We start from the raw sequence: 14,604 nt of genomic DNA on the forward strand, positions 1-14,604 counted from the left end.
AGCTATTTTGAATAGCTGTGTTACTAATGATAGCAACATTTTTGTAACAGAGCTCATTCTAGGTCATGCCCTCATCTCAAGCAGTGGGGCAGAAAAAGAGAATAATGAGGAATTAACTTCCGTCTTGCTTTATCTCATTAAGATTTCAAACTATTGTGCCATTTAATTGTTTCCACGTTCCTAATGCCATCATTGAATGGTCAGGCAGTTATTCATGATAAGGAGGTTCTTTTTGTAAAAATGTGCTATATGAAATTCCATAAACTTAGAGACAAGGAGATAAATATATACCTTTTTTCCTACAGAGAATACAAATTGACTTGGTTTTCCAGTTTTATTGAAACATGTTTGTAAAAGAAACAAAAAGTAGATTTGCCCCTGAGGAAAATTTGAAAAGTATGTAAGAGAACAATAAAGTTAACTACCTGGGAATCTGAACCTATTTACAACTGCAAGCAGATGTGTTTCAAACAAGAAGAAGAAAATATGATTTATATGTGGTTTTGCTAGGATGCTTTTTCTGTCAAGCAATCATCCCAATTTTGATTCATGTATTTGTGACTTCCTATTCCTTGTGAAAAATCAGGTTCCTTCATCTCCACAAGTGACAGGGACAGCATTTAAGAAGGATTTAGACAAACAACAAAAAAAGCCACTAAATACCAAGGAGAAACCTCACACAACTGAATTCCATGGATGTTAAGAATGTAGTAGTTTCAGATCTAGCAGCAGTACCCTGCTTTCTGCTATGTAGAACACTAACTATAAAGGAAAAATATGCGTCCATGGTTTTAACAAAAAAAAAAAAATAGTTAATGGTCTTATAATATAGCAGAAAACAAGATGTTAAGCGCAGTGATAAGCTTTAAAGTTGGCAGAACATGTCCCATGTCATGTACCAATGGATTGTTCATGGCACTACCCAGGAACAAAGGTGAGACCAAGAATGGCAAGGTATCTGCAGCCATAGCTCCCAAAAGACATTCAAAATAATTAGGGATGCAAAAAATCCACTTTCTAGAAGGCAACTGTCTTTCATAGCACTGAATGCTCTGTCCTTCCTCATATTGTGTGACATTGTCCCACAGTATATTAAAAGTGTGTTATTTCCTATCTAAAACTTAAGTGGAGATGTAACAGTTCTTCCAGGATTAAGCTTTGAATGTCTTTGTGGGATGGAGTAGTGTCCCTAAACTATATCTTTCCAACTACTGTATCCACGTGCCCTTTTCTCAAGAAACAACAGCCTCCCCAGTCTGGTTCTTCCCACAATGTTCAGGCACACTTCTGCCTTCCTTCATATCCAACAAGCAACAGTTCTTCAGTTCCTATAGAAAAGGCCAGCTAAGACCTTTAAGACACAAATATTAGGGGTAAAATAAACAACCCGGCTTATAACTCTTCCACACAATTCAACAATAAGACTGTGGAGGATTTCCTCAGAGCTTATCCCTTCGCTCTGCATGCTCTTCCTTCAGCCACTACACTTGGGAACAGACTTCTTGCTTGGTATCGTATAAACTAAATATCCATACAGGAGATATAAACCAGAGTATCTTAATAAAACATACTCTGATGTATTCAACAATTATATTATGCTCTAGTCTTACTTTCCTCTGTGAAAGAAGTATTTATTTTTACAGCATATTTGATTTTGCGCAGAAAGTATGAGCACAAAAGGAGAAAAGTGTTGCTTCTGTATGCTGCTTGACTGCTATCTGAGTCATTATCCTCAATGGTCTTCCATCTATACCAGCCACAAACCTGTCCAAGAGGAGCACACAAGAGCAATGGAGTTTCGGAATACAATTCTGCATTCACTACTAGCTAAAAACAACTCATGTAGGAGGTATTTGTGGGTATGTCTACTGCTACGTTCGATCATATGTGAGTAAACAAGTATTATCAATTCCCTTCAGTAAGCAACTTATGAAGGCAATAAACATGGAATAATTCATTGAGATGACAAAAGGGAAAAGTGGGATGTATACAATCTGAGCTGAAAGCATTGTCCTACAGCAAGTAGACCGAACCATTTGAAAAAATTACTAGTTTTACCTCTTTTTCTTTCCCATTGCAGCTGTTCAATCCATAAATGGAAATAAGGCTAAATCTGTCGAGTTAGTCCTTCCTGGTTTCCAGGTTATTCACATTACCCATAGATGGTATAGTATAAGCCTCTCTAGAGATTGCTGTATTTTAAAGGGTCATTTGTTCTAGACCTCATCTCTTATTTTCAACTTAGATGACTGTTTAAAAAAACAAATAAACCAATGCCCAAAGCATTTTTAAAAGCTGGTATAATCAAAGCCTAATTGTCACTACCTTTAGTAATCATTCCATGAAATTAATTAACAATGGCATATTAGAAATGTACTGGACCCTACTTATTCTTCTGAAAGAACATACAGATCAGCTCAGTCTTCATCAGTTTTGTTTTAATGATAAAGCATTTTTATTACAGTCTGAAAACTCTCAAGAAGATGTTTTCTGCAGGAAATCTTTCAAGGAAAAAGTTTATAATTCGTAAGACTGCAGATAGACGGAAAAGTCATTTTGCAAACTATACGAAATTAGAGGTAAAAAAATTTCCTCCTGACAGTAAAATTACTATTGTTCATACCCAGAAGTTCTATAAATGTTCACTCCCAAGGAAAAAAATTATTCCAGTGACTTACTCCAGAATGAAAAGCACGTGCATAGCAAGACTCAGAGACTGATTGTCCTCAGTCCCACCCTGCTAATACAAAATTTTTATTGTAGCAGGACTATGGGACAGCCTGCTAGCATTCATGAAACAGATCATCTGAGCCAAGAGGAAAAAGAGATTATATCACAAGAACTCTGAAACTGCAGAGACTTAATGTTTTGCTGAATAATCAGGTTTTCTAAAATCTACAATTACCTGTATTTCTGAGTATAAAAATGATGTTTTATTCAGTGGAACATTTCAACATGTATAAAGATGCATTCGGTGGAAGGTTTCAGTTATTCTGAGACTGTTGATTCTTGAGTCTTCCTGTAGCAGTTTGAGTTTATTCAATCCCCTTTATAAATGGAATTGGTCAAAAATCCAGAGGAGTAGAACTAAAATGAAACCTTAGTCCAGCCTGAGAGTAACACAGCCGCCCTGCTTTGTGGCCTAAACCCTCTCATGAAGTCCTTCCAAAAGGGTGTATTACAAAAGACCCTTTGCAGTTGGGTGAATTTTACACTCTAGGACAAGTTCTAACAGGGATGTTATTTGTCTTGCTATTTCTGACTCGTCTTTTGGCATTATGTATCTATGTCTAAATTAATGAAAAAAAAAAGAAAAAAGTCTGAAATATAAATCCATATGTATAAAATATTAAAGAGAATGATGAACTCCTTTCCCAGGCTGAAAAGAAAATGTAGAGCAAACAAATATTTTGGTTAAATAAATCGCATATTTAAAAAAGAAGCATACTCTGACTTGACAATGTGACAAGTTTATATTCAATAAGTGTGTTAAGAACTCTAAAAATATATATGGCTTTTAATCATTATTTAGTTAATGATTAAGGTATTTTAAGCTGACTGTAGTTGCATAACAACATATACAGAAACATTCAGAGTGGATTTTTTACTGTCAATGAAGCTAGGAAGGAAATTTTGATCAATTAATACAGCACGTTTACCTCAGTGCACCACACAGCCATGGGACATAGCCTCAACTGCACAAAATAACCTCTGGTCCTCATCTTGCATCTCAATCATGACTGCAGACAGCCTGTGCACACCATGGGCCAGAAGCCCAAGAAACTAAAAATGGGGTACTGCACAACCTTCAGTTTAGCTAATGCTGATTTCGCCCCACTGGTTCCAAAACATGTATAATTTTCAAAACATAACTGCATGGATTTATTTGAGGGGTGAGGAGGACTTACCTCTCTGGACGAAATTTGTGCTTGTGTGGTCTTTGAAGATCCCAGCGCTGACACTCCTTGCCAGTCTCGGTGTGATCCATTGGCCCTCTGTAACTCTCTCCGTTGCAGGTCATGCATTCAACTAGGAAAAAAATATATTCTATTCATTTATTATGCTGATGACTTGTATCACACAAAAAAAACCAAAACCAAAACAAAGCCCTGCTGTTACCAGTTGAAAACAATCTGGAGAGGTATAAAAACGTGATAACATTTAGTTAGGTTAGTATGGGAAATGTCCTTTGGAATAGAACTGCATCTTTTTCTTAGATATAATCCAGATGCTTAAATTTTGTTATCACTATATGAGACACTTATGGTTTCAAGGCAGGTAGGTGTGAACTGTTGTGAGTCATACATGTTCCTAGCAGAATGTTAACTTTACATATGGTTAATAGCAGAGAGAGACATGTGTCTAAGTAAGGAACATTTTTTTAGGGGTGATATTTTCTAATTAAGTAGCATTCTTCTTCTAAATCATTGTAAGTCATAGTATAGTAACAGTACAAGCTGAAGTCCAGAATGATGGCTGAATCACAATTTCATGCAGTACCTTCTGTCTCTTTAAATTCCCAGCACTTTCAGCTACATATGAGTCTGTTTCTTTTCGATATTAATTCTTTTTGGCAGCTTAAAGTATGATAAATTTTCAGCCCTGTTTTGGGAAAGTGGGAGGTTGACAGAGTGGGCAAAAGTTGCCAAAGGGATTCGAAATTGCTCTTGAACAAGATATACTTCACAATTTAGAATGAGAAGACTTTAAATATAAAATAAATTCACCATAATTAACTATCAACAAATTCCTCAAGTGCCCTTTAATTAGAGTAATTTTAATGAAGGATCACTTAGTAAATACTAATTTATGCCACTACAGATCTCGCTCTTCAGTCAAAACATCCGCTACCAAGATCTCCATCCTGCAGTCAGCTACAGGTCTCATCTCATCTGAAGCTCACTTAAACTGATCTTTAAATGTTAACTTCTAATAGATTTTCAAGCTCCTTGTAAATCATTCTCTTCCTCCGTCTCTCTCCCTTTTCTTTCCCCACCACTGCGTAACTATTGCATATGGCACATTAGCAGGAAAATTAAAGGCAACCTATCTTGAGAATTTAATTGGGTTGATTGACTGGAACTGAATAATTGATTAGCAAGATATAAGAGCTTAGTCTGGAGGTTAACAGAATTTAAAAGTCAACAAATGCAATGGTGCCCATGAAGCATCTTTGGAAGTCTGTGACTTGAAAGCCAAATGGGATTGGATTTCTAAAGGCTACTTAATAACAATATTCATTTGAAGAATAAAATACATGCTTACGTTAAGTTTTCATACTGTAATTCAGTATCCATATATTCAGTAAATCAAAGAAAAGTTGATTTTACTATGGAAAGTCACTAGATAATTTTGTCACATAGGAAAATCAAAATTGTTAATGGAGTCAGTATAGACTAGGCAAGTGAAAAAAAGGGGTCATGTTTGTGTGATCAGAACTTCATTGTTCCACCTTCTCCATGACCTGAAAAAAAGCTGCTGCTGAGCCTGAAATCTTCTTCTAGAGTGCTGGAATATAACAAGATCTCATCTTTTTCTAACAACTGCTTTCCTTGCTGTGTAAGTTATTCTTGCCGAGAAAACACCTATTCTTTCTCCAAAGTCCATGAGTAACTGTTATTGAAACCATCGTTTCATTTTACCTGTTCTACGCACCTGCTGTCAGCAGAGAAAAGGTAACTTTCTGTGTGAGCCAAGTTGAGTTACCTTGTGAGCAAAGAGGGATGTCGCAGACCTCATGGCGCACCTCGGGACTGGTAGTGAAACACCACGGCCCGCCCTCTTCCCCTCGGGGGTTTCGACAGTAGTTTTCCCGCAGGTCTTTACCCCGATAGCTCGAAGGCAAAAAGCTAGTTTTAAAATGACAATCATTACAGTATAAGAGCATGCAAACTTTGGCATTAATCATACTATTTTTCACAAACAATTAGAAAAATAATCACATTTCTTCTTCCCTCACAAATGCACACACCCAAATAGCTATCCATACACAAATACACATCTTCAGTCATTATTACTCAATCAATGCCCTAAATCTGGGACAATTTGTCTAGACCATATCTTGCTCTAGCGAGTTTCATTCCCATCCTTTGGGCATCCGGAGCCAACTATCTGCTGCAAAGCCAGAGGCAGCAGCACACTCCCTACTAGACCTCGCTTTCTTTCTCTTTCCTGAGTTCATAAATTTCCACATAGTGTTGGAAGGTCCCTGGGCAAAGGGGAAAAACATATTGGGTGCATAGGGGAAGAACTCACTGGATCCATAGCTATGTCAGATCTGTCATCCCTACTCACATTTCACGCGTACAGCAAGCCCATCTGGGCTTAAAATGCATCTTCTACATAAAGCTCACAATCAGAGAAACCTCATCCCATCCTCCATCAGGCAGCAGCCAGAACTGAGCATCAGGAGCATGTGAGTGTGACCGAGCAGCGTGACACACTGTGCTGAGAGGCTGCCACTTCCCAAAACCACAGATTGCTTTGCATTTCAGCATCAGAAATTTCCCTAGATCCCTCTTTAGCTGTCTTGTTTCATATTCTGCCACAAGCTATGCTGTTGTCACCTTAGGGTCTGCTACTTATAGACCCACTAATCATTGCTGTCATACAAATTAGGTAATTTAACAGCGACCTAGCTGACATAAACTCTGCTCTCCATTCCACCATATTTTCTGCATTTGCTGTAAGGGACTATTAAATAACAATACCCCTTAGGATTTTTTCCTTAAATTAGGGTTTCTCAGGCCAATGCTAAAGCAGTTTGTTTTTCTTTAGTGATTTAATAGAAATGTGAGTTGATATTATATTTTTTGCCTCACACACGTCTTCTGTGTGAGACTTTACTGCTTATGCTCACTCCAACAAGTATAAACTCTCCAGGGTCAAGGGTTTGTGTTCTTATATGTCTGTAAACTCATATGTTTAACTCACCCACATACATACGAAGAGGGATAAATATAGGTGTGCATATATACATCTTCATACACAAAAGTAACAGTAGTTATATTTCTGCACAAACTAAGGAATCAGTAACCCCATAGTAAGGATTGCAGCCCCAGAGCTGGTTCTGTTCAATGCCACTCCAAAGGCTGATAGCAACATTCAGGCTGCTCGTTGCAGACAAACCCAGTGGTATTTAACAGCCAGTTTCATTGCAGTGATGCTTAAATAGCACCTAAATCTCTGTAGTTAAAAGCACACATTAAGTTCACAGTTATATTCAATTCCATGAAGGGTTTGTTTTTTTCTCAACTGAAAATCTGGACAAAATATGTAGGGAATCAGACAAAATTTGTAATTCAACTTAACAAATCGATTTTGAGCTTTCTAAGATTTTTTCCATATTTTTCTTCAGTGTATTTAAAATCCAGTGGAAATATCACAATTAAAACGTATAATTTATTCTGCAAATCCCCAATACTTTATTTGGGGGAGTTGTTGTTTGTTGGTTTGTTCTCTTAGGGTTTTCTTTTTTAACTTTGTGTTGGTGTGGGTCTTTTTACTCACCAAGGGAATTCAAACATATCTATATTCTAGAGGAAAAAAACAAAATAATGTAACTTCTTTTAGAAGCCTGTAGATACTTGCAGCTTAAGAAACTAAACTAAGCACTTGGGACAGTCTTTATGCAGAGACATTGATTTGATTTACATACAAAAGAGAGATTAATGGTTCTTGCTGTCCTTGATAAATTCTATGTTACAAATGAATACATTAAAAATATATGAAAAAGAGAGAGAAAGAGAAACAATAAGAAAATTCTGACATGTGACATTTTAATCTTGTTATATTCCCGCTAATGAAATCTTTGAACTAGTTGAAGTGGAAAATACCTCCGTTAATCCCATTGTGGTTCTAGTCAAGGCAATATGGAAGCATTATTTAAAAGTGTTTTTCTTATTTTTGAAGAGAATATCTTTTATGTCATTACTTCTGCCTGTAAAATTGTTCCTTCCATTTTTCCTCTGTAGTCTTGTATTATAAATATCTCTTTTTTTTTAAGCTGAAGACTGCCCTGGACAAACTATTTTGATGGGACACTGCAACCTTTGTATGTGTTAATGTGGTACGTTAGTGCATATTTAAAAGTTTTATCTAATTTTCCCGCTGGAAATTATGGGCTTTATGGACGGGGAAAAGCTTTTCAAATTACGTCAGATAAGGTTTCATTACATTATAAAACTATCTAAAGGAATAGCAGTATAAACTCAAGGTGGGAGGAGGGTCAGATATGTAGAATGCTTTAACAGGTACTGAAGAAACACTGTTGAGGGAGGAAAAGATAAGATGTGAAGACCCACCCAGGAACAGAAGTCAGAACCTCTCCTAAAATTATATGCTGATTTAGTTCAACTGTATTAGGTAAGAAAAAGAAAAAAGCCAAAAACTGAAGCCAGTAGGAGTAATGATAAAAACAGATTTAATCACAGCAAAAGTCATAGAAACTAGCAAAAACCCTGTGAAGTATTATTCCATGCTCTAACCATTTATATTTGAAGTCTTTCTGCATTGTTTTTATCCAGTTGTGTAAAAAAACTGTAAGAGAAAAAAAAAAAAAAAAGATGGTCTTGTCATCTGTATTGGGATGGAGACGAAAATAACAGAACCTTGATTTCAGCTGGGAGTCTCCAGGTTCTACTGGAATACAAATAATTAAAAACATATTTTGTTAAATTCAAGTACAAGTTTAAAATCTGAAGTTGTTTTAGTTCTTTCTAGAAAGACCATGAAAAAATAATAAAGTACATTTCTTCCTTGAATATGAAAAAGGCTTTTTTTTTCCTAATGGCACTTTGCGATAATCAGATGTTGAGAAAAACTGACCTAAAAATTTAAGCCCTTGATACTAATAAGTTCCAAACACACCACTACTGTCTGCTTCTTCCCATCTTCCTCATGTCTCTGATGGTGAAATCATATTTTCTGATGTTGAAAAACAAAATTAGCATGCAGCCACCTCATTTATCCAGTGACCTTTCAAAAATTAAACTTATTGCACAAGGCAGAAGAAAAGTCATTCTCATAAAATTCATCATAGTAGAGTGGCTGTCCAAATATATTGGATAAAGTTGTGTACATTGTATATTAAAATTCAATTTAGTGATAATACATGCTATCCAGATACTTTTTCTTTCACATGTATATTACAGAGAATAAATGTTTATTTCTGCTTAGGCTATAATTGTTGAAAATTCTTTCATTTCTATAAGATTAAATTTTATACTTCAAGGTGTTGAGTCTCAAGAGGTTATTGCTGTGGGAGATGAATGTACTTTTCATACGGTCACAATTAGGAGTGGGCCTGACCCCACAATGAAAATCAGATAAACTACCACCTCTGTTATAAGCAGCCAAGTCCAAGCCTGAGGCTCAGCTTTGTAACACATCATAAGAGGAGAGAACCGAAGTATCCTTTGCCTTTTATTGTTGTTCCAAGATTTCATCTTGCACACTGGATAGATTTGGTCAGGACAGGACTGAGCAGTGCACAGTCCAGTTCCTCACTGGCTATCTCCGGCTTAGCTATTCCTCAATAGGAAAATTGTGGGTAAGAGGACACTTTGGTTTTGGCTCTTAAGGGCTTACGATCCGAATGGCTAAAGCCAACACATAAAGGTTCAAAGAGAAATGGTCAAAGAATACAGCAGTACTTCATAGTCCATTTGCTAGTTTCCAACAACATTTGCTGCAGCGGAATCTGTTTTTACCATTGTTTTCACTGGCTTCAGGCTTTGGCTTTCTTCTCTTTTTCCTTAGTCAATAGGGTTAACTAAGTTTACTTTCAAGAGGTACACATGGCTTCTGATTCTCACTGTATCCTGTCTTAAACTCAGAAGTTAAGTCCCATACCTGCTGAATCAGCCTTTAGTTATTGCTTGTACGATCAGAAGGAAAGGATTTCAATAACCTTTTGTTTGTTCCTTTCCATGTATTTGTTGGCTGGTCTAAGTGCTTTATAAAGTAAAACAAATTCTACAAAAATAGAGAAGTGATAGTAACTATGCAAAATGTAGTAATGATAATTACATACTGATCAAATAGGTGGCCTAACATCTAATATTCCTCATTTCCTAATAATATATTTTTAAGAATTACCCACTTTCTGGGAGTCGATTACAAAGTGGTGATAAACTCCCACATCCCAGGCTGAAGTTACACAGATGTTTTGTTTCTGCCAGTAGCTAAGACATCAGAAGGGCATAAATAGCTAAAAGAACTGACACAGGAAAGGAAGGGATTCAAACACACAGACTGGCATTAGGAAAAACATTTCTGGAAAAAGCCCAAGAAGGTAAGGATTTTCTGGGATCTGGAGAACAGCATCTCTTGGGCAAAGACAAGAATATACCTAAAATATTTTGTTGACTAAGGTCAGTATTCTCATAAATGTTTTATCTCTTAATAAGTCAAACCATGCTTTATTGAAGCTGTCTTAGCACTATTCCCATTGTCTCTGTTCCTGAACTCTTACCTGTGCTCATGGGGGATCATTGAATTCCAAGCCTGACACTGGATACCACTTTTGGTAACAGATATCGTTCCTTTGTAGTCTGCACCTTTTCCAATTATACAATTCCTGACATAGTCTATTGAAAGAAAAGAGAATACTCAACTATTCAAAATACTGTTTAATTGTTCACATACATTCTTGACTCTTTTTTTTTTTTTTCAAAATATTGAACACTAACTTCTTGAGTAAAGCCACTGAAAATATTTCCAAAGTGACTGACCAGAAGTACATGTCTGAGGACTTAAATTCCTCACTTTTTAATGATGTAAATAAAAGCAATATTAAGTCAATAAAAGTAACTCATAAAACAGGGCTTTTAAGTAGTTAACTGAAGTAATAATTCAGGCTAGTACATATGATGGTAGGCAAATACCATCAGGAAAACTGAGCAAAAGCAAGTATGTAGATGAAGTTGCGCAACAGTAAAACAGAAGTGCTGTTGCATCTTACAGTTTGTAAATAAAACTTTTATTGTAAATAAAACTATCGGATGCAGCTTTCAGAATGCATAAAGCTCTCTCATGCCTAGAATGCTCCTACAGCCGAAAAATTGCTGACTGACCTCAGCTTTCCCCCGCTTCGTGGCTGGAAAAACAAAATCAGTAAATAAATCAGTTACCCTTCTTCTCATACAGATCAAACGCATGGTCTTGCTTCTTTCTCACACCATTTGTCAAACTGTTGAAGGACAACCAATGGCACCGTTTTGTAACTCTGTCATAAGCAAAGGCCCTGCAAAGAAAATCTGGATGAGAAAAAAATACTCTGTGTGGTTTATAACAATGACACATGGACTGCCAAGGACCATGCAGTGACATCAGAATTATTTTTATTGGGACAGTCAGAGAAACAGCCTAAATTACTATTTAAACCCACAACTGTGTTGACAAGAACAAAGAAACAAAGAAATATAATTGATGTGGCCATTACATTAAATATCGCCTTGGTTGTTCACACTAATGTGAGTACCCTTGTCATTAAAGATCTTCATTTTAAAGGTTACTGAGACAGTATTTGTGTCCTCAGTTTTGCTTTCTGAGGGAAAAAATAAAAGAAGACTAAAACATCCTTGTTGCTGTGCTTATAATATGCCTCTGAAATAGTTAAGTATCTCACACAGATGCCTTCAGAAAAAATCAAGCACTCTTGCCTAGAAAAGTAGAGTTGTTTAAAAAACAGAATTATTTCTATTTTTATGAATAATCTAAACTGTGATAGTGTACCTACAGCTTGTCCTTGCTTTACTTTGTTTTATTTTTTTCTCTTATTTTTAACTGTTTTCAAGGATAGAGTACAACATGTGCCAACTTGAGTGGATTTTTGGGGAGCAAGAAAGGCAAACAGAAACCAGAAGACTAAAACAAAGATAAAAATTAATATTTTAAGTGAAATGTGGTTGTAAGGGCAACAGTTATTCCAACAGGAAAAAATAAAGAAAGAAAGAAACAAACAAAACCCTCATTGAGAAACTTTTTACTCTTAATTTCTCATTAGAACCAAATGACAAATCATTGTCATGATACTATTGTCTCTAGCCTACCACAAAGTCTACATTTCTGTCAGTTATCCTCAGCCTTCTGAGATCTGACCTGAGAAGTCATTTTAGCACTATTTCTGATAACATCCAGAAGACACACGGGTTTCCTACACTTGATCTGCACTTTGGCTGTGCCATATTCCTGAGCATCACATCCCCCAACATAAAGCTCCTTGGTCTTCATTTATTTCCCCTCTCAATATCCAAGTTTTTCTATGTGAGATCTTGCTGGCTTCTGTTAAAAATATTGCAAGATCTTATCCAACCTCCCCACTCTTCTCCCTTTCAAACATCCTCTTCATTATCGTTTCCATCACCAAACAGATTTTTCATCCAACTGCTCTCTCCACTCTGTTGACTCCAAATGTTTCCAACCTGCTAACCTTCATCCTTCTGCCCTTGTTCAGCCTTCTGTTCTCTCCTGGCTAGTTTTCAAATATGAGCATATCCAAGTGCCTCTAACTCCATCTTCACAAAAATATCCTTGACCTTTCCTGTTTTTCTAATTATATTCTCCTTTCCCCTCCTCCCTCCTAAAGTGGGAATGCAAAATGCACTGTTTACAAACATTTCTTTTGATTTTTCCCTTTCAGTTGCCTTTTGGTTTCCTTCCAGTTTGGCTTCGGTCACTTCTGCACATAAAAGTTTCTAACAATCTTTTCTTGGACTCAAATCTGGAAGGTTTTACACTTCCAAAGTCAACAAATTTAAGCAAATTCTTGGGCTTTCTTCTACTGATACTGCCGATCACAACAATTCTTGTTATTGCTGTTTGTACTGAGATAGTTGGTAGATTTTCTGATCAGATATTGTAATCCTGTGGTCTATACTGGAATCCCTTTCCGTGTAAATACAAAGACACTCCAGAAATTAAGTGGCTCACAAAAGAAAACACAGGCACATCTTTGTAGGTAAGAAAATGACATGTCTGCAAAAGTAATCTGCATAGCAAATAAAATAGTAACTATATTATCTTTTTCTCATCCACAAGAAATGTAGTGGGAAAAACTTCAAGGACACCTTAAAGAAAACAGTGGGAGGAATCGCCTGGAAATGGTAGTGACACAAAGGAACAAAAACAGTTTAGCAGCAGGTTAATAAATCTGGTAGGGAAGGCATTAAATTATGCCCAAGGAGTTATGAAGTCAAAAAGACAAGGTAGGTGAATCTAAGGGATATTTTGATGGAGGGTTTTAGAACTAGTGTTATGAAGAAGAAACAAGTCTACATAGCGACCTTGCAAATCTGTTGGAAATGATCAAAGTCTGTGAAGGCATGATAGACAGGGAAAAGAGGAAATGTCCATTCTGAGAAGTGACATATACTAACTCCAACAAAAAGGTGTCTGTGTTAAAACAGCAAGAATCAATGACTATCAGTCATATATCAGTGGTATAGAAACATCACAAATAAATCAAAAGTTATCCTTATTTTTTTTTTCCCAGAAAATAAGTAGAGGCTGATCCTTTATAAGTCTGTACTGCCTGCAATCTGCTACTTTACCACTTCCTGAAAGAAAAGCGGCCCAACTCTCCTGCTTGTGTATGTCACAGGGCACAGTCCCAGTGGCTGCTGCTCCCAGTGTTATTATCACAATTATGTTAAAAGATATTTCTATTTCATTTGATCATATTACCTAATCAAATTGAGTTTCCATCTGGAAAATAAAACATCAGTGCTGTGACACAAGTTATGGAGAACTGCTGCATGGATATGGAGCATCAGAATTAAGTAATAAAAATGTCAATAAACAAAGAAAAATCCAAGTATTTTATCTGAAGTATTTAAAATGTCATTTCATATTACTTCTCCTCTTGTTTTAGAATTCTCCCACAGCAACAAGTAAATTAATTGGTTTTGATTTACATTGGCAACAAATTTCACCTTGTAGTAAGCATATGCTGGTGTAAAGTTAAAGACCAGGGATCCTAGGAATGAAAGGGAAGCATTAGTAATCACTCATGCCTTTAAAAGAGAACATATGTTGAATATGTGTTTACAGTAGCATCAAAGAACCATGCATGCTACAACAGGACTTCTCTGCGCCAAATGGGAAACCACAAGGACATTCCCAGATAAAGAAAATCCCTCTTGTTCTCCTTCATAGTGGTAGCATAGGCAAGACCTAATAACCTACACCTCTGTTGCCAGTCTTCCTTGCAGAAAAAGTGTAGGGGAAAATTGGAAATTCAGAGCACGAGTAGTCAAATTTGCAATTCCTTTTCATCTTCAGTGCAAAACAGTTACATGACTGATTGCAATTCTGTTTTCTATAAGTTGGATTCTTCCAAGCTCTGTTCTCAAAGTCCCTCATGGCTCCTCTGTGTTGCTTTATTGACTGATTACAGCAGAGAGAATTTGCCCCTTAATGAATCTATCAGACACTGTCCCAATAGAAAAAAAAAAATTCTTCCTTAAATGAGGAAGTTTTAAAATGCAGAAAGATTCTAGATTATTATTCATGTAAAATATAATCTATAAATACATTAACCTACTTTTTTTTTTTTTTTTTTCAGAACAGAATACATGCCAGCCAGAGCAGCTACAACTAACT

At 36.3% G+C, this 14,604-nt stretch overlaps 1 protein-coding gene across 6 annotated transcripts in view; it reads right to left on the reverse strand.

Moving 5' to 3' along the window:
- Positions 1-14,604, reverse strand: part of HGF (hepatocyte growth factor) — a 57,192-nt gene that overhangs the window by 29,173 nt on the left and 13,415 nt on the right. For 5 of the 6 annotated variants that reach the window (XM_009568579.2, XM_054056152.1, XM_054056153.1 and 2 more), the window contains 4 exons: positions 11,133-11,245; positions 10,475-10,589; positions 5,707-5,849; positions 3,909-4,029 (listed from right to left, as the gene is read on the reverse strand). In XM_009568579.2, the coding sequence (XP_009566874.1) occupies positions 3,909-4,029; positions 5,707-5,849; positions 10,475-10,589; positions 11,133-11,245 (492 nt within the window). The remainder of the gene's footprint in view (positions 1-3,908; positions 4,030-5,706; positions 5,850-10,474; positions 10,590-11,132; positions 11,246-14,604) is intronic. The other variant, XM_054056150.1, reaches the window with a different exon arrangement.

The sequence above is a fragment of the Cuculus canorus genome, chromosome 1 (genome assembly GCF_017976375.1).
Source record: "Cuculus canorus isolate bCucCan1 chromosome 1, bCucCan1.pri, whole genome shotgun sequence".
Taxonomy (NCBI): Eukaryota; Metazoa; Chordata; class Aves; order Cuculiformes; family Cuculidae; genus Cuculus; species Cuculus canorus.